The sequence below is a fragment of the Anguilla rostrata genome, chromosome 5 (genome assembly GCF_018555375.3).
Source record: "Anguilla rostrata isolate EN2019 chromosome 5, ASM1855537v3, whole genome shotgun sequence".
Taxonomy (NCBI): Eukaryota; Metazoa; Chordata; class Actinopteri; order Anguilliformes; family Anguillidae; genus Anguilla; species Anguilla rostrata.
In genome coordinates, this window is record NC_057937.1 from 15,495,700 (window position 1) to 15,516,555 (window position 20,856).

General features: G+C 41.5%; 1 protein-coding gene across 1 annotated transcript in view; it reads left to right on the forward strand.

Annotated features, from left to right (window-relative positions):
* LOC135254811 (lipopolysaccharide-responsive and beige-like anchor protein) overlaps positions 1–20,856 on the forward strand; it is a 208,477-nt gene that overhangs the window by 100,239 nt on the left and 87,382 nt on the right. The window contains 1 exon segment of the mRNA XM_064335333.1: positions 14,718–14,842. Coding sequence (XP_064191403.1) covers positions 14,718–14,842 — 125 coding nt within the window.

Below are 20,856 nucleotides of genomic sequence, written 5' to 3' on the forward strand. Positions count from 1 at the left end.
CTCATGTTAACAAACCACGGCTTGCTACGGAGAGCCATGTAGAAAGCTATTTTGCTTCAGACGGTGTTTTTTTTGTTTGGGTGTCGGGCTCCACTTCCTGCGTGGAGGAGTGCGATTTCTCCAATCAGCAATGCCAAAACCCTGACTGATCACCTACAGTATGTGCTCACTGCCTGTCACCTTGCTGTCACCACCAATCAGGAGGCAGACGATCATTGTGAATCTAAACACACTTTAGAGGAGATTGAAATAATGTGGCCTCCCTTTTAAGTGACACTGCTGCCTGTAGCTAGGAATAAATCATTAATTCTGGCGGGGTGCTCTTCACAACATCGCAAATTATTGTGAGGATTTAAGAAATTCTGGGATGTTTTACACGTTACTGCTGTCTCGCGGTCGTCAGGTCGGAGAAACTGACATTTATATAACACGCGGTCCTCCCGAAGTGTTCAGCTAGCATAACAAACACATTAGACAGTGCTGAGTTTGTATTTGCACACGTTCAGTCAGACACAGGTAAACTCATCACAGTCCGCTGGATGGACAGAAGTTTCTCTGTGGGGTTTCATATAAATTGGTATGATACAGGATGTCAATGCAGGCTTACCAGACCTGCAAAACAGCCCGGTTTCCCCCCCCATTCAGCCATTACGCGGATGCACGTCTTTGTGTTCACGACCAACTCTGGTCAGTGTCTGACGAAGGCTTTGTTTAGATGTGGTGCAGGGCTGTGTTCCTCAAATGTATACACTCAGCTCTGGAATGAGGCAGGTACGGCTCATGCCTTCAAAAAGGATTATTGTTGCGCGGGGAAAAAATATGGTTTACTATGGTGTTTCCAAGGAAACGGGAGGGTAGAACGTCTGCAGAATGCCCCGTTCTCGGTGTAAGTCGGGTCACTTTAAAGATGAGCAGTTCTCCACCGTCATCTGTGTAACATTTATAAGCATTCACAGCAGCTTGTGTCATCTGGAATATAGTTTTATCTGAGAATCTGTGCTGGGATTCGATGACAGATAAACACAGGATCCAAGTGGAGAATGTTTCCTAATCTAGCCGCATGCTAGTGCTGTATAAACATTTTCTCCCTCTGGGCGGTTATCTCTTGACATCTGCTTTGCAGAGAACAAATGGACAGTTCGTAAAAGAAAAAAAAAACTGTCAAAATTGAATGCCTTTGCCTGTAAAAGTTGGACTAAATGTATCAGACAGAAGGTGCAAAATAAACTGGGGGGAACTATCTTTGAGAGAGGTGCCAAAAGCCCAATAATCAAACTTTCATACCCATGTGAATCTGAAGGCAGATTCTCATTTTAAATTAAAAAAGCTTTGACTCTGTCAGAGCCCTGGTCTGTTTTTTTTTTTGGATGTACTGTAGCTTGATGTCCTCTGCTAGCTTTTGGTTTTGAGCTCAACTCCTTATTCACTATGCCACACGGCACACTGAAGATATACATCTTCCTCTCAATTTAATTTCTTATCTGTCTGAATATTAGTGCCCATGCTGAACATGCGTTATCATTCACAAAAAACCATCCAATCAGGACTGTCAGGCTCCAGTGTTGGAGAACAGCGTCTGCAGTTTTTTGTGATTTCCTTTCAGTTCACAGTTTATGCATTGGAAACTGGGTGTGTTGGCGTGTTTGTCTTTAGCCAATCAGTGACCTAAATGAACCACTTATGTGCTGAAATGCGCCAAAAATGTCCACCACAGGACTGGAATCTGAATCTATTCTGAAAACACATTAACTTTAATTTAATGTTAGTCGAACACACTAGCCCTGAACAATGCTGTATGTAATTCTGCTTAGTAATCATCACCATTTTTTTCACTTTCAATTGTTAATGCGTGGTGCAGCTGCAATGCTAACGGTTTTGTAAGCTTATAAACACTTCAAAACAGTTTACTGAAGAAGTCTGCAGCCAAACAAAGCACAGACTGCTGTGGACTTGAGCACTTTGTTGATATTGCATCAGCCTGGTAACTTCTGAAGGTCATAAAAAGCAGTTTCACTTAACACTCCTGAACTAGAGGATTCAAAATCCATTAGCTGGGTAATGTTTGATATCATAATGCGTTGCAGTATTAATCCTCGCAGAGTAGTTTAAACATTTGTATTAAACTCAGGAAGACTCCTAAGATATCCCTTCCGTGTGTCGGTTCAGATGATCTTTGTTAATGAGCCTGACAGTAGTGAGGTTTAAACAGTTGTACAGGGAAACCGGACCGCATCCATCACTGTACAGCATCTCCTAAACAAAAGGGAACATGGGGGATGAAGCGTGTCATCTCTCACCGCTGCGTGACATCACTGGTTTGCTGGAATGCCAGGAAAATGTTGCAGAACTGAAAAATGTCCTGCATTCTCATAAATATATTTCCCTGTAACAGTATAACCTCCATGGCATCAACACAGAGTATTGTGAGATGGGCATGTATTTGCCAAGTCTTCAATAGACAGTATTAAAGGAATGGCTAGAGCTTGTAGTGTCATCCCTCCATTGAAGGGTTATTCAGTGGATCAGATATGCCAAATATGACTGTAAGGATCAGAGTTGCTCCCTTTGTGCTATGCATCTGAGGCAGAAACAGTTGAGCATTTCCAAGTTTATAGGCCCTTAGTAAGGAGATCAATGCTATTTAACCTTCTCTAAGATGGTTTCAGCTTGCCGTGTTTGGGTGCCTGAGTGCTGAGGTGGTGTTCTGAGGGTTTTGGGGGTAAGAAGCGGACAGGAGAAGCGCGCATCGTTCCCGCGTCGCTCGTCTCCTCGCGTTTCCGAGCGAGCGAGGGGGACAAAAGTCTCGCATCGCAGATCTCGGCCCCCCATCTGTAACGTTATAAAGCCCGAGAAGGGCCCTTCCTGCCCAGAGAAAGACCAATTACACCGCAGAGTGCACAGCCCTTTCTGCTACAAGCCACAGATTTATGAGTTTTATATACCTTTAAGAAAGTATATGGCCTCGGCGAAGCAAGGTCACGATAGGGACCTGATCAATATCCCAATGAAAAGCCATTTCAGAAGTTTTTAAGGGTTTCTCGCCCCCCCCCCCCCTCTTTTTTTCCTTTTGCGGATGCAATATCTGGGGAGTATCGATTGCCGGGGTCCTGTAGTTAGTCAAAGGCTATCTCCTTTGACTAACCCCTTAGTGCGGTGTCACCCTGCTCCCTGTGATAGATTGTTACTCTCCCGACCGCTGTAATTACACAAGGATCCAGCGGGTCATTTATTTCAGCACTTTCACCATTTACCAAAAAATATCCTTTATCTTTGGAGCGCAGCGCTTCTCTTCTGCAGCGAAAGCAGAAAAAGGACACATAAAATACCTCCGCCTGTGTGGGGGGTGGGGGGGTGGGGGAACGTCCCGAGCCTGTGGCCGCACCTTTTATTTGTCATTAAATTCACTTTTTCATTTTCGATCAAGCTCGGCCAGCGAGCCGGCTTCACACCAGCTCTGGTATCGACGCTTGTTCTCGCACAAAAGCCCCAGGATGATTATTTTAAAGATAGACGCGATAAACGGCAGGAGAATGTCCTGAAACAGCTGTGTTTGATATTATCTCTCCATGATGCATATTACCTCACAGCTGCAATTCACAGGAAATAAAAACAAAAGAATTACAACACAATGGTATTAATCATTGTACAGTTTAAACACTTGTCACTGTTATTGCACTGCATTGTGGCATTTGTCCAATTCCTTTAGTAGTTTTATACAATTTAGTATTTTTAGTATAAATTGTTTTACAATTTCTTTCATTTTTACACCGCCGGGATATAAGATATTGATTTAAGAGAAATCAAGTTAATTAATCCTAGACAGTTAGCCAGTTACTTTGTGTGTCCAAATTGTGTTAAATGTACAAAAACAAAAATGACATGTTTCTAGAACCACAGTGACAATAATGGCAATAAATATTGTATCACGAAAAAAAACACACATTTTAGGCCTTAAGATACTTGCAGTGATAGTAAGGAATTGCTGATAATCCTCCCCATCGTACCTCAAAGCTATCCATGTGGCAAGGGAGACAGGCAAACCAATATGCAGGCACATTTTGGATGTCTGTGGTCTTAGCAGAGGTTGTGGGTTAATTTAATAGAGACCAATAAGTTGCAGTACAGTATGATGAACCAGTGGTGTCACCAGAAGGACTGCATGAACCCATGGATTTGAATTTTGTGTTATTTTGTCAGTACTGTCTGAATCAATACGCAGTGACAGGACAAGTTCAGTTACAATTGTCCTATTCAGCCCTAGCCAGATCAGGATTTTATTTTCCACAAGATCAAGGGCATATTGTGGTACACCACCGTTAATTACCTTATCTAAAAAAAATTCATGGTTCTCTTTATTTTTTTTACCACTGGTTATTTGAAGAATCTTTCAGTTCTTCTCTGAAATATGGTTTTATGATTATGTATCTGTTAACATGATCCACCGCACATTGGTGTTATGAATGGTCATGTTTTGCTGTCATAAATAGCAACTGTAAGATTGACTGACTCAAAGAACCTGAAAGCTCCTCCCATTCCCAGGTGACCTTGGGAGGGGTTTCAGATCTTCAGTTGATGTACACACCTTCCGCGTATTCCATGCTGTTATATATTTGTCATATCGCACAAGATCATTGCTGTAGCTTAGAGGTCAAATAATTATTACAATGCAGTCAGTGGTGATGGAAAAATTATGCAGCAGTGTTACAGTGAATACGCACTGATTATTCATAATGATTGATAAATGTTCACACATTTCATTAAAACTGCAGAAATATTGTTGTCGCGCTAAATATTCAGGTGGTGACAGTAATATAATATTTTTTGTTTTGTTTTAGAACAGGCACCGATGGGGTACGTTAATGATGGTAATAAGCCCCACGTTTAGATACAAACCTGACAAATATGCCTGCGTACGTTTTTAATTCCTCAATTAAGCGGGAGGCGTAAAACACGGCATCTTCTTTCCAGACCGGCGGTGAAAATGGAGAACAATTAGCGTATATTATTCTGATTCTTTGTCGTGAAATTTACACTCGGTTTAATAGCTGCTAATTGGAGGGTGCGCGGCGCTGAGCTGAAGGTAATTGTGAATCTATTAGCATTTTTTATTATTTTACGGCGTTAGAGTGCCGCTTTCTCCCCTCCTCCTCGCGGCGGGCTCGAATTCCCATAAGGCAGCGATGTTATGAGGATACCATTTCACCCTTTGTTTTAGCGCTTCGTTCCCATTGCTCATAAAGCTATTATCTGTGGTTAATTGGAACGAGGCAGCAGCGGTGTTCTCTCAGCTCTGTTACATTCTCACTTCACGACCCTTTCCCCCCACTAATTTCTGAAGCCTCCGAACGGTAAAAGCAATATTGTGTAGAATCATACAAATTATGTAGCATTTTGAATTCACCGTAGCTTGTGTTTTATTGTGTTTTTGGTAATATAGTGACATTGGTAATATACTTTAAACCATGACTGCCTAACCCTGTTCCTGGACATCTACTGTCCTGTAGTCCAGCCGTATAAAAGCTCACCTCATTTGACAGCTAGAGATCCTGTTAATTAGTGGAATCCTGTGTGTCAAATTGGGGTTGGAGTGTAAAGTTACCGGACGGTTTATCTCCAGGAACAGGGTTGGGCAGCCCTGCTTTAAACAATATACAGTATGCATAACATACTGTGTGGGGTCTGATTCCACATTCTTTATGTGTATTACACCTGCCCTGGCATAAAATGTTTTATCAGTTCATTTAATTCTGCCTCTGTTGCCTGTTATTGGCTTTTTGAAACAATCCTTTATTTTTGATGTTGCAAGGACAACAAAAGGTTGTTTTTTGAAGCAACAGCCCTTTTCACAGTGTGATATTTTCTAATAGGTGGTCTAATGAGTTGTTAACGATGAGATGACAGGCTCCCTCTGTATCAGATGACAGTTTGTCTTTTCTTTCAAAAAGTTCCAACCCATAGAGCTGGTGCCTTATGTTACTCCTGCAGGCCCAAATCAGACTCTACCCATGCTGTCAATTAATGGGTGGCCAATGACTGTCATCTTGAAAAATGAAGGACCAAAGGTTATTAAATGTACCAGTTGTTTTCTTTTTGGTTATTCTCCGTTTATCTTTTTTAAATTGTATTTAATGCATATTGATGGTTTAGAATGAATACAAGACTTTCACTTATAGTTTGATTTGCCAGGGTGATTTGATCCAGCAAATATTACTTCCATTGTTCTCCAAAACCAAATACTTCCTGATCGTCTCATCCCGTGGTGCACATATAGTTAGTGCAGCGACCTGCAGTCTGGGTTGAATCAGGACCATGTTAGTGCTGACTGTGACTGGGTGTCCTGTGGACTAATACAGTGGTAGTGTGCATTTTTCGGATCTCTTTCTGTATGACTGTAGGGACAGGGGTAGCTCTACTGCCTGGCTGAAGAACTGTGCAAATTAGCTGGTTGGAACAATATACTGGGGAGGACTTCTACTTTCTGAACTTGGATTTTCCACCTTTGCAACAGTGGCATCAGCTGGCATCTGTTTTTAAGTAAAACAGCACCTTCTCAAATGAACACAGGGTATTGTGAGGTATCGGATGGACCTACTGTTGCAATTTGACCATTACAATTTGTGGAGAAAAATATTGAAAAATTAAATAAATAGATAAATAAGGGAATAAATAAATGACCAAAATGGAAGTAAAAATCTGTTTTGGTATAATTTGAGAGACAGTACCTTTTAAAGTAATATTTATGAAAATGAAGAATTTATGTCAAAAATATAAATTCCATTTGTAACAAGAGCTTTGGTAATTGTGCTGTTTTTCAGGTAATAACCTGAAAGATGTTTCAAGTGTATGGAACAGAGATACTTTGCTGGTGTTAGGGTGATATCTTTGGCTTTATTGGGTACTGCAGGCCACCAAATGGTAATGAGGTCCCGTAAGAAACCGAAATAGTGTGATGTTTCGTTCGTCATTTTTCAAAAATTATTTGCAACAACTCACTGATTCCATTCACATTGTGTAGAACCCGCAGGTTCTTATACATCCTTTCCCCCAAGAAAAGGATTAAATGCGATGACATTGCTTGGCAACAGTAAAACTTAACATATAAAACAAGTCAAGAGCAATTTGACTGAAGAGAAACATGCCTTGGGAAAAACACAGTGCTGTTGAGTCCAATCTGTTAAGTGTCTTTGTACAGGATGTGCAGTCAAAGCTGCAATTGGGCACCCCTTGATCAAAGCTAATGTGGTAAATTCCGTGGGCTGCATCAGCCAAAAGCCTTCCCCTTCTTGCCATTTTGATTATTTTGAAACAGAATTTTAACATACGGCGTGTCCAAACGACCCATAAACTGTATCCTTCATCTGTCCGTTCGTTGTTTGGTGTGTATTACTATTTAACTTGGAAAGCAGAACCTTTCTGTTCTGTTCTGGAAGTCGATTGTTTCACGCCTCAGAGAGGGAAAAGATTACTCCGCTCACTATTGTCTGTGAAGGCAAATGAAGCAAGTTTTTCCCTTACGGATCTCCTTTGAAGGAGACAAAACATTGGGTTACTATAGTGCCACAGATTCTTTCTTGTTTTCTTTAGGTTGTGCTCTTCTGGTAAGCAAAACCCTCAGTGTGCTTTTTGGATTTCAATTTAATTTGAATTAATTTAGTTTTTTATGTTTAGGGATAATTACTTTAGCAATTACTTTATATCTTGGATCTTGTGTATGGGTGTGATATGGATATCTAAATCAGTTTCTAATAATAAAAATTCAAAATAAAATCATAATGAAATATTTCCCTCCATAAGACCTAGATGACAGACATGTTCACCGTGACTGCATCTTATGTTCATCTTAGTAAAAGAGAGAAAAGCCTTGCTTTTATATTTGTTGTAAGAAATGCTCATCCTAGCGTACTTTCTTGAAGAACATCTTAAAAAATGAAAAATTGTAAGGATGTGGACAAGTTCCAAAAATCCTTTATTACTGTTTTTTTTATGCTGCTCATTATGGAATCAGTTTGCATACAGTTGGTGTAAATTTTCCATTCTGTCCTATCTACACCATTATATATCAGATTTCCTCTCCACATGTGAACCAGGAATACATTATTTGAGCATAATATGGTGGGCTGTGCAATTACATTTTATTGTATTGATTTAAATTACAGAACAATCAGATTTCACTGTGATTCTAATATTCCAATATTTTTTTAAAGACAATTATGGCAGACATCAAGCTATTTAATGTTGTTTTGATTGATACTAATGCAATGTGCATTCTTTTCAAAGTGACCAATTATTAATTAGTAAATGAACGCTTTAAAATGAACAACATGAAAGCTTTAGTTAAAGCAAATCAAACTAAAATAAATCCTTGTGTAATTTGCACCAAATGAGTAATTATCTCATCAAGCGGGTTTGGTCATAATTGATTGGGTCCTTGAGATCCAGTGTGTGGAACAGACCGTGCTGTGAAAAGTGCATAGATGAAACATGGTAGCGTAGAAGATTTTCACTTTAAGAATGAGCCTTAATGCATGTGTATGTAAATGACCTCAGCGAACGTAATCATTTGGACTTTTTTCCATTTCCATATTTCCAGCTCTATCCATTTGGCCCGGCTTTTTTTAATTTAAGGTGGGGGGTACTGCGAGGTCGGCCGCTGTTCTGGAGTGACAGAGAGGAACTGCGTGGCCCCCCTCGCAAAAATGACAAATTTTCAATTTGTTTGTTGGGGTTTTATAAACGCACCGTTTATGCAAATCCAAAATAATCTTCCTCGTACCGGTGGCGTGCGCGCAATTTGAGGGGTGCCAATCGGCAGACATTAATGAAAAAAAAACCCAAAAGAGGGACCTCGTCTGCATACCTGATCTCCACGTCTGCAGCGGAATTAATCCTCCTCCAGATTATAAATGACTGTTTGTCCTTTATAAAGTGCCACACACTGGAGTGATGTATAAAATGATGTGTATTTTGCATGTCCTGTTTGTAATGAAAAAGGTCATTTTGTATCATTTACATAATCTCCAGTCAGAAATGAGCCTCACAGTAATACTGTCCGTATAACTTGCACATTATCGGAGGTTCAAAACTATCATTATTCACGGGAGGTAATTTAACAGTGGAATAAATGATCTGTTATGCCATTTGATTTTTTTTTTAATATCGAAAATATCACAGTCTCCCACAAATGGCATTTTAAAGAGGGTAAACAGTGATGCATTTCCTTTAAATGTCCATGCAACCGATTGGATCTTGATGGATGGCAGTCATTTGTCTTTGTCAGGAAAAAAGAACAATTCAGACATTGAAATAAGAATTATATCAAACTTTCTGAGCTGACGGAAAGGACTCTTTAGCACCATTTTTCCGCTGTCTTTGATTTGTCGGGAAGAAGCAAAGGTGAGGCACAATAACCTTGAAACTTGCAAGGCAGAACCATTTCAAAAACATTTCATTTTTTCAACAGTTATATATTTTCTTGCTTTGATATCAGTTTCTGATTTCTTTTTGGCAGGGCAGTACAATAGCTATGCACAATTAGTTTAAAAACAATCAAACGCTTTGTGTTGGAGTGTACTGTGCAGATGTATTTAATTGTAGTCTGTTACAGAACCTTTTATTCAGAAGAATCACTTTAATCAACAAAGGCTATTGCTGTTAAATATGGGAAATACAATTTTTAAAGTTGTTCGTTGTTAGTAAGTCTAGTTCGTTCAAAATAAGTTTGAAAAAAGTTATGCATATTGAAATGCCCTCAGCTTTTGAATCATTGCTTTTTGATTTTAATTTCTACCTCTTACTTTTTTCCCCTTACCTGAATTTATTCCATTGTAGCTATCTATTTTTTATCTATTGCATTCTTTGGAAAGGATTCTTGTTAGAAGGTCTGTGTCACTGAGCAACATAGAACATTTTCACATGGTTCCTTGTTTAGCCATTTCCATAGCCATATCATACTGCCATAAGTTGTTCAATATAAAATCTTGATACATTGAAAACAGTAAACATACTTATTTTTGCTTAGATACTGTATATTTCCCAAACATGAAGTCAAACCAAAGTTCATATAATTATTCTCAGTGAAAACAAATGATAATGGTGTGAGTATTGTTACAAATTTGGTCTGATAACGTGTGTGTTTACTATTTTCAATGTAACAAGCTTTTATCAGACAAAGAACATCTTATGGCTTACAGTATGACATGGCTTCTGAACAAGGAAACATTACATAGTTGGTCTGATGAATTGTGGGAACTTTATCCTTATTTTGCCTTATAATCATAACTTAACATTGGAATGTAATTTATGCAAGTTTTTGTAAATATGTCATTTTAATCACCAATGAATTAGGTTTTCTGTGTAAAAAGTCAGTAACTGGTTGTAAATGAGCACCAGAGATGGCAGCACACAACCAGTTCCTTAAACAGGCAGGTAAATAAGTACTCTGAGCATGCAAGCGAACATCCCCCCCCCCCCCGTTTCCATCCTGTAATTTACGGTGTGTTTGACACGCGCGGTTCCTCCAGGTAGCCGGGGCTGCGGCTCGGTTAGCGGTTGCGACGCGGTTAGCGGTTGCACACGGTTAGCCCGCTATAGGAGCGCTGCCGTTTCTCCGAGGCCCGGCCCTCCTCCAGTCCCCGGCACTCCATCGATCTGCAGCCCAGTGACCGGCCTTCGCCGAGAGCACTTAGCATAATTAAGCGCTTTGTTTATCGCAACGCGCCGGAGCGCCAAGTGGAGTCGACAAAAAGCTGCTCGACACAAATAAAACAGGCTATTTAGCGGCGCGGCCGGAGCTTTCAGGGTTGTACCTAAAAAGGTGCTTTCCCTTCTCATGGAGTCCACAAGTTCCCTAAAAAATTCTGTCCATTTTTTCAGAAATTTTTCTCATGGAATCGTTAAATTGTCAGTTGCATTACCAGTATTATGAAGTGCATTACTATTGCGTGCTTTCTGTAAACGTGCACGGTGTAACTTGGAGAGCCTCTTAAGTCTATTGTTAACGGAAAATGAATAAAAATGTAATTATTCCCTTACATTAATGGCTCTGATGGCTTTTTATACCTCACAAGTGTGTTACATTGGGTGTGTTTTGAGGAGTAGTTATTTCCTAAGTGCTCTGTAATACACCCATTAAGACAGCAGCCAGCTCTTAGTCAAATGAGTCAGGCCCAGAGACGTTTTTTATGATTAAACTAATTAGTGATAAAACGTGTGTGTGTGTGTCTGTCTGTGTGTGTCTGTGTGTTTTAGTGTGACGGCTCAGTGGCCTTTGTAATTTTAATTGTTGTTATCATGAAGACTGGTGCAGCATATTTCCACCAAGACGGCAGTGGATGGATGAATAATTTATCACCTGTATAAAAACTCCTCTCCAGAACAAGCGTGTGCACTTTCAGAAGGGATTGATGGTGCTCTAGGTGAATGCATTTCCCTGCCTTTCATTAGGGCTCTGTTGTCTCATGGTTGTGCGTGTGTGTGTGTGCATCTGTGCGTGTGTACGGTCGGTGTGTGTGTGTGTGTGCGTGTGTGTGTTTGTGTGTGTGTGTGTTTGTGTGTGTGTGTGTGTGTGTGTGTGTGAAGCTGCAGAGAATATTTCCAGTTCCAGGACTAATTATGGCTGCTGATGTCCTGATGAAGCGATCCTTTCTGTATCGTTCCCTGAAGGCGGAGGGGGGTTGAAGGGTGGGTGGAGTGTGTGTGTGTGTGTGTCTCTGTGTGTGTGGGGGGGGGGGCTTGATTCAGGGCTGCAGCCACGCAGACGTATGATAATAATTTTAACAGATTAATGTGGAAATCCAGAATGATGGAGTGGCCATTTGTATTGGAGCCTATCAGACGCAAACAGGACCGGAGCATTGTGTGACCAGGAGTGGGGGGGTGGAGCGGGTGGAGGGGAAGCCAGGCCTCCCCGCAGGCTGATACACCCTCTTTCATTTTCACACCCCTCTCCGCTCGTCTCTCTGAGGGAGAAACTGAAAGTTTGAACGCCGTCAGCCAATAAGAAAGAAGTGGGGCAAAGACGGCACTGCCGAGCCAGGCAAACATGGTCATTTCATTTAGCGAGCAAGTGTGTCCTGTTTCATTTAGTGCGTACTGCTCCCTCCCTTCTTTTTTTCTTTATGGAGCATCTATAATTTTTGCTTTGAGAACTGCTGTGCTACTATCTGTATGCATATTTCTGAATTCAGTCAAAACACGTCTTTTGACACTGCTATGAACTATGAAAAACACTGATGTTTGCAGTATCTCACTAAAGGTTACGAGGAGCACACACAAAATTCTAATCACTTAAATTAATTTTTTTTTATTTGAACTAATAATATGTGGATGCAAGTCCAATGGTTTGGCAAAGCTTCTCTGAATGTCTTGTGCTGACAGTGCTGAATATCTTTACTTCCGTCTGTAAAAAAATATGTACACGTGCATACATACATACTATATGAGATCTTTGTAAGTTTGTCCTCTTTTGTTTGGTAAATATATTTTAGTTTGAAATTAGTCTAAAATATTGCCTGTATTTCTTTTGGAACTGTTGGCAGTGAAATATTAGATAGTCACGTGACTTCTGCTTTGCGCGAGTGTGAATTAGCGCGCGCGATAATGGCAGCGTCAGGCCCTCCTACCAATTTGCCGGGCCTTCAGGAAGAATTTCCTGATAAATCGAGTAATTAATGGCTTTCATTAGCTCTGGCTCTCTGGTCTTCACTCCTTTTCCTTAGATGGTATTTATTTTCTTTGTTTTAAGCCCCGCTTCCCCTGACGGCCCACGTGTGATCATTTCTCTCTGCTTCCAGATTAGCAGAACCTTAGCTCAGATGATATTTAGCACCCAATCACAGAACCTGCGTAGGCACTCTCCATTTCCAGTGTCCTCTACGGCTAGGATTCAGCTGCTTCCCCTCTCAGTTTTTTTTTAATCATTTTCGTGCACGGGAGATGCCTGTTCTCACCTTCTCCCTTTGTAGCAGCACAGTGTTATTTTCTGCACACTCTCCCTCTGTCTCTGTTCAGCCCACTTATCAGTTAATTTATTTTCCTCGCTTTTCATATCCCACGTTACCCGGGGCTAGAGTGTACCCCGGTCATCGAACACAGAATATCCTTCTGGGTTTTTATTTTGTCTGAGCCTTTAATTACTCTGTTAGATCAGATATAAGGCTAGCCGTTGTAGCTGACAGCGTTGTCAGTGTACTTTAGTATCTGAATTGACTACGATAGCACGCTGAGCCAGAGCATTCCTGGAACCTGGAACTGGGTCAATAACCTCTCACCCTCTTCAAAATCCTTCACCGGGTTCCCCCACCCCCCCCATCATGGATACTTGGATTAACATGGCTTTGGACGTTCTGAGAAATCTGTAGACTTCGTACCAAGGGGGTGCTTAAATGGCCATTATACTGATTTATGTGTCTTGGGTGTGTTGGCCCTGTTGCACAATAAACCTTATTCTCACATGGACAAAGCAAAATGGACTTAGAGAATTATATTTCACTGGCTTGTAGTAAATCCTCGCACCGGGGGCTTCTGAGTCCCTGGTAAAGCTATTTAGTGTTCGCCGACCCGAGCACCAGTGTGTTTGTGTCCGGCAGGGCTGTTCCTGAGTAGCCGAGGATATTCTGTGAATGGAGTGTGGGGCATTTCTCAATAAATTAAATGAGCAAATATTAAGTCACACAAGTCAGTAAACTGCATATAACTCAACAGAGCCTGTGTCCCACACACAAGTCTTTCCTATACAGCTTGATATGCAGAGATTCAAATGACATTTGTTCTTGATGTAATTAGATGTTGAAACAGTTCTGTGTGATATGAGGTAGTGGGCATTCTGGGTAATTTATTGTGACAAATGAAGCACATTCCTCCTCATGCTGGAATGGATCCTTTATAAAAAACAAGCGAGTCAGAAAGAAGGGGTATTAAAAAAAACGAACGATAGTGGCACGAAAATGTATTTCCCCGTGATGTGTTTTCTCTGCCTTGGGGTGAAATGTAATGAATATTTAAAGAGATTATTTTAATTACATTCCTGCAAGTGTGAACAGAGTAATATTTTTCTGTAGCGCACGTGCCTGTTGACCGCGGCGCTCTTCATTAAAAGTTAACGCCGTGGAAACCCCCCCCACTCCCCCCCCCCCCGTTTGACGGGGTGGAATGATTTACTGACCCCATGTTGGTAAAAGGTGCAAATTGAGAAGACAAACGAGAGAGCGGCGGGGACGGTGATTAATATTCGGTAATGCCGTCCCGCGCTCCGGGCCGGGGGGGGCGGCCTCCCCCGTACCCCCAGCGCCGGCCCGCGAGGGTGCCCTGCTGGGGCTGAAATTAGGCTGGGAGAGGAGGCTCACGCCACGGGCGAGGGGAAACTGATCACTCTGTCAGCACTTCATTCTGGCATGATGTATTTAGGGCTCATTTCACCTTCCTCGCAGGAGCGGGGAGGAAAAAAAGCAGTTCCTTGATCTGGAGGAAGGTGATATTGTTATTTTCAAGGACATACCTAAAGAAGTTGAGGGGTTGTGTACAAAGGGAGTGGGGGTGGGGGGTGGGGGGCTGGGGGGTTGGTTTGAGGTTTTTTTTTTTTTTTGGGTAGTGGGGGGGAGGAGTGTGGGGGGGGGTGGGAAGAGGCAACAAAAACAAGGCATGCTTTATACGCGGGCCTTCGCTCGCCGCCCCGCTGTTTGATAATTGCTAACATGTGCGCCGCCTCTGTTTCCCCGCAGTCGCCCTCGCCAGTTCTGGCGCCTGGACTACTGGGAGGACGACCTGAGGAGGCGGCGGCGCTTCGTCCGGAACCCCTCCGGATCGGCGCATTCCGAGGCCTCGCCCCGGGCCGTGCCCCTCAACGGTCAGTACCCCCCCCCCGGCCCACCAAAATCTCCCCCCCCCTCCCCAAAAAAAACTGAAACCTTTGTCACCCCTCGCCCGCAGGTACACGGCAGTAAAAATTACAGCTACAGTTGCCGTAAAAATTTTATTGCGCCGGCGGACGCGGTGAAGGGGGAGCCCCCCTGTTTGAACGGTTCACGCAGTTCGGCCTCTTAAGTGGTCTCAGTTAATGAGGGTTCGCGCCCGCCGCCTGTTCCGGGCTACAGCCGTTTCTGGGGGCCCTCCTTTCACTGTTTCATGTCATTTGTTTCAGGTGTCAGATTAGCCGAGGAAACCCCTCTTTAGGATGATGTGTTTTCCCTCCATTTTTTTTTTTTTTTTTAAGTTTCTTGGAAGGTCAAAGGGCGCAGTAAAAGCAAAACTCTATACTATTCTCAGAACTGAACTGAATCGTGCTGAAAATTTAATTTGACCTTTTTATCCACTGTGATTCTGACACTATTAAGTATGTGCCAGAGTGATGCCTGCAGCTATACACATAAGTGCACGCACGTATATGGTATACAGTGAGCTCCATAATGTTTGGGACAAAGACTTTTGTTTTCTTGATTTGGCTCTGTACTCCACAATTTTAGATTTGTTATCAAACAATGTGGTTAAAGTGCAGACTCAAAGCTTTTATTAAAGGGTATTTTTATACGTTCTGATTTCACTATGTGAAATCTCTGGGCCCCATAAGGTTTTTCTGAATAGTCAGGTGTGTTAAATTGCTTTCTTAATGCAGGTTAAGAGAGCTTTCAGTATTTAGTCTTGATTCTAGGATTTAGGTTGCCTTTGGAGTCTGTTATTGCCGATTGTCAACATGAAAATCAGTCTTGTGTCAGCAAAAGTCAAGGAAGCCATTATGAACCTGAAAATTAAGACAAACATGTCAGAGACATAGTACAGACCTTAGGCCTACAAAAATCAACTGTTTGGAACATGATTAAAAAATAACGCCCTGGTGAGCTTAGGAATTACAAAGGGCCTGGTAGGCCAAGGAAGTCCTCTACTGTTGGTGACTGAAGAATTATCACCAAAATGAAGAAAAACCCTACAAACACCTGTCTGACAGGTCAGAAACACTTCAGGAGGCAGGCGTGGTTCTGTCAGTGACTGCTGTCCACAGAAGTGTCACAAACATAATTACAGTGGCTACACTGCAGGATGCAAACCACTAGTTAGCCGCAATGCAGGATGGCCAGGTTTCAGTTAGCTAAGAAGTACCTAAAAGAGCCTGCAGAGTTCTGGAAAATGGTCTTGTGGACAGAAGCAGTTTATCTGCTCAATTTAAACCAAATGCCTCCAAACTCTTTGAGCGGGGCATCATCCTAAAACAAAACAATGATCCCAAACACACTGCTAACGCAACAAAGGAGATTTTCAAAGCCAAAAACGGAAAAATTCTTGACTGGCCAAGTCATTTATGCAATCTGAATTCAATTGAACATGCGTTTTTTATTCTAAGGCAAGTAGCTCTCGAAACAAGCAGGAGCTGCAGTACAGGATACTGATACAAGATACTCAACACCTGGTTATGTCTATGAGGCACAGACTTCAAACAGTCATTGCATGCAAAGGATATGAAACAATAGATTTTGATTAAACAGATTTACATAACATTAATATGTGAAATCAAAATGTAGAAAAATACCCTTTAATAGACGCACAGGATCTGCACATTAACCACATGTTTTTTATTACAAATCTAAAATTGTAAAGTACAGAGCCAAGTACAGAGTGAAAAAAATATCTTTGTCCCAAACATTATGGAGTTGACTGCATGTATAAAATTTACCAAAAATGTAGATGTTGATTGCATAAATATTCAGCCCATATTCTTAGGCAGCTCTAAATTAATGAAAGTGCAAAAAAATCACCTTAAGATCGGCCTCTGCCTCTGATTATCATCATTTCAGACACCCAGTTTTGGGAGGATCATTGTTCTGTTAGTGAAACTGAACGAAAGACAAAAATATGGGAAATAAGACAAGTTTTGGTGTAGGGTATGAAAAGGCAAGAGTTTTGGAGAAGGATACATACATTTCTAAATCTTTGGATTTCCTTGTGAGAGCTGTTGGCTCAATAATAAGGAAGTTGAAGCTTCGCCATTCCACCTAAACTCTGTCTAGGAAAAGCCATCCCTCAGTAAACCGAATACAAGAGCAAATAGAACTCAGAGGGGAAGCCATTTTGAGGCCAAACAGTTGTTTTTAAATAGCTAGAGTTTAATGGCTGAGCATGGAGAAAATGTGCATTAGTCAGCAATGGCATGAGCACTATACAAACCTGGTCTGTACAACAGGATGTTAAGAAAGAAACCATTAATAAAAATAAAAAAACATCTCAAAGCCCACCTGGAGTTTGCAAGAAGGCACAAGTGTGATCCAGCTCAAATGTGGGAAAAGGTTTTGTGTTCGGATGAAACTAAAATAGCTTCTTGGCAAAAATAGAATGCATTGTGTATGGCACAAACATAACACTACATGTCTCCCACATAACACCATCTCTAGCTGAAGCATGATGGAGATGGCATACCACTGAGGCGTCATAATTATTTTAGTTTTTTGCTCATTAACAATTATGTTTTAATTACTGAATTAAACAAACAAACATATTTTTGCTGTGAATAAACAAATAATTAACACTGTACAATTGCTTTGCATTTCCTCAACAAAGCTTTCTGAAAAAAGGTGTTGACGAAATACATTTCAACAGAAGCATGTTTCTGTACTGGACAAGAGACTAGTGTTAGTCAAAGGCCTATGTTTCAGCCTTCATGAAGTTATACAAAAAAGCAGAGCGGTGCGATTTTGAATAGAAGCGAAATGAAACGATTTATCAACATATCGTGGGCAGTGCAACTTGCTCCTTTTTTGCATTGACCAATTGCCGGTGGAAACCACTCAATATGAGCACAATGCAAATTTAATCAATCCAGTATTATTTTTTATGCTTCAGCTGTGCGGCAAGGCAACCTTGCTTGAGGACACACAAAGCACGGCAGAATTTAAAACAGCCTCATCAATAACCGCGGATAGCGCAAAGAGCGCGGCTGAAGACAAATCGGCACTGTTCAACAAACCTCCAGAGCACTGGGATTGGATCCAATTAATGCTGCGCCTTCTCCCTGCTCTATCAGCAGTTTATAAAATAGCAGGGGCTCGTGGCGAACTCTATATAAGGATCCAGAGATGCTAAAGGTTGAGATGGAGCTGGGAACCAATACCCTGATTAAAACGACTCCGTTCACACTGAGCTTTGTTCAATACCCTGAATGCGATAAAGAAGGATTTTGGGATACTTTATTTCACAGCTCTCGTTTTTAAAGTTTACAGAGCTGTACATACCTCTCTGTTCCTCCTTAGTGCTAACGCCTTTCCGCGCTGTTCCCACTCAGTCGAGTGGCAGCGCAATCAGAAACATTTAGCCCAGAGTTTCACCGGCTTAACCTTCTCTGACCAGTGGGGGCGCTATCGGGTTGAGAACGCCCACGCCGTGTCACCGGATCGCACGGCCCATGCTGTCAGTCCTCAAGACAAATGCGCCGCCTGACAGAAGTCAATATGAACATGATCTAAAAGCAATATCTGCTCCAGAACCCAGCGTCTGTGGAAACCTGCCTACCCCGTGCCCTGATGGTGGAACCGAGCAGCCCCCGTTTTCTGTTTGTTTGGAGCCTCTCCGCACAGCCACACGGGGCTGCGCCCCTGTCTGCTAAGCAGCTTGAAGGTGTGCTGGTTTGGATTTGCTTGGATTTCTGTTCCACGGTAAAAATGTTTGAGGTTCTTCTGCAAAGTGACCGGAGGTGGTCTGCCCTCAACCCTACTGATGAACTGTCTTAACCACAGATCACTCTTCTGGACCATAATTCCCTCCGCTGTCATATTTGTTCTTAAACATCTCCCTTGTGGCCTATTTTTGTAACATGATTTAAGATCATTCAGTCTGTCAAAGGGCCCGGGCATTATTTGGATATTAAATTGTACTTGATTCTGAGACTTAACTTGAAGATTACACCCAGACATTCATGCATGTTACAATGCATACAATGATTGTGCTGCTGATTTTTATTTATTTATTTATTTATTTTAAAGCTCTTAATTTTTTTTTTTTTAACCGGTAGTCAATTGCAGTGCAGGAATGGCAAAACTACTCTGCAGCATAACGGAACATATTATTCTCTTTTGTCTTTGTGTGACATCACACAGACTTTGAGAATTCTAGAATTTGAGCCTTGTGCTTCTCTTTTTAAATGTTTCCATTTCCTGACGTACCCTTGTTCACTGGTAGCGGTAATCCCTCAGCGATGTTCCAGCCATTGAGCTGATGACACGGGCGGGGCCTCTTATTTTCATGCGGCTCATAAAGTTCATCTTTGGCTGTAGTTATTTTCTTCAGACGAACAAAAGAAGTGGAAACTTGACTCCTTAAAAAAATGAACGCTCAGAAATGAGGTGGCCCCGTACGATGCAACCAATGAAGGATTTTTCTGGCTTTTTAAAATGCATTTTCATTTTTTTCACTACCATAAATAACATGACGCATAAAAATAAGAAGTTAATTGTCTGGATAGGGCGATGGATAATTCTTCTCCTTAATGCGCATCTTGGGTTTGTGGTAATTCTCACAAAGAGAGGAAAAAATATTTTTTTATTTTTTATATACTTGTTTTCCCTCCAATTTACCGTGTGGGGGGATCCTGTTTTAGGAGCCGGCTGCGTCGTGCAGTTGTGATCAGTCACAGCTAGCCAAAAAACTTCAGAACAATATCTGGTAAAATGCCCAGGGGGAGGCGGAGGTTGCGCGTTGGCTTGTATATTTATGGCAGGAAAGAGCCATCTTTTCTGGGGATTGATTTGGTCAGAATAGGGCCTGTTGGGCTGGTAGGTGGGGGTAAATGGGGAGCGGGGGGGGGGCATCAGAGTAAATACCTGAAGACTAATGTCTCTCTGTTCCCCACCGATCAATACTCACTCCACTGCTGCACCGCCGGCTACAGCGATGTTAAAAACAAATTTGTTAATTCTGACAATTTAATTGCTCCGCCTAAGCCTGCCCCTCAGTAGCATGTAAATGAGCATTTGAACCACTCCGTAGGAAACAAGACTTTAACAGTGTAAAATACTGCATATTATTTACATTTCTGCCCGGCCATGGATGGATGACCTGTTTCAACAGATCTGAGAAGTGTGCAGTTCGTTCAAAAAAGGAATTTGGGCATGTTCTCTGTAACAGCAACTGCACTTACTGCATTGCATATTTTATTTTAGTTTATGTTGCAATTTCCTTCCGAGTTTGCGCATACATCATTAATATATCAAAAAAAGTCATTTATCTTGTTAGAACTATTCTAAAACGTCCACATCACATACACGGCACTGTATGTCGTATGGATAGGGCATTAATACACACACACACACACACACACATTTAGTTGTGTAAGTCCATAGCATTTGCTTTTGCAACCTTTTGTTTGAGGTATGCATTATGCAAGCTTGACTTCACCCCAACTGTCCGCATGAAAATAATCTGTGATTAGTCAGATTTGTTTTGCCGTGACTCATCCTATTGTATTTCAGCCTGTAACCATTATTGGCCATGCAGTGGCTGCAATGTGTAAAAAAAAAAAAAATTGTAATTGTATTATAAGTCACCTTCAATACTTAAGTTAGTGATATTTTGACAAACAGTCAAGTAACTCATACTGGGTATTCTTCAAGCAAATAAGCAGCCCTTGTTTTTGTTATGATTTCATTTCTTTAAATGTTAAATGCAGTCGTGTGCTAGTGCTCACCAATTAAATCTCTGATGTCTGTGGCCATTTTTGCTCCACACAGCTGTGTCCATTTCCTGTGAATAAACACGCACACACACATACACACCGTCTAGACTAGACCAGACCATTAATGGTTGTATTTTAAGGCATCACATAATAAAAAATTCAATGCAATTCAGGTCTACGTAGAATCTGACCAGCTCAGTCCATTTCAT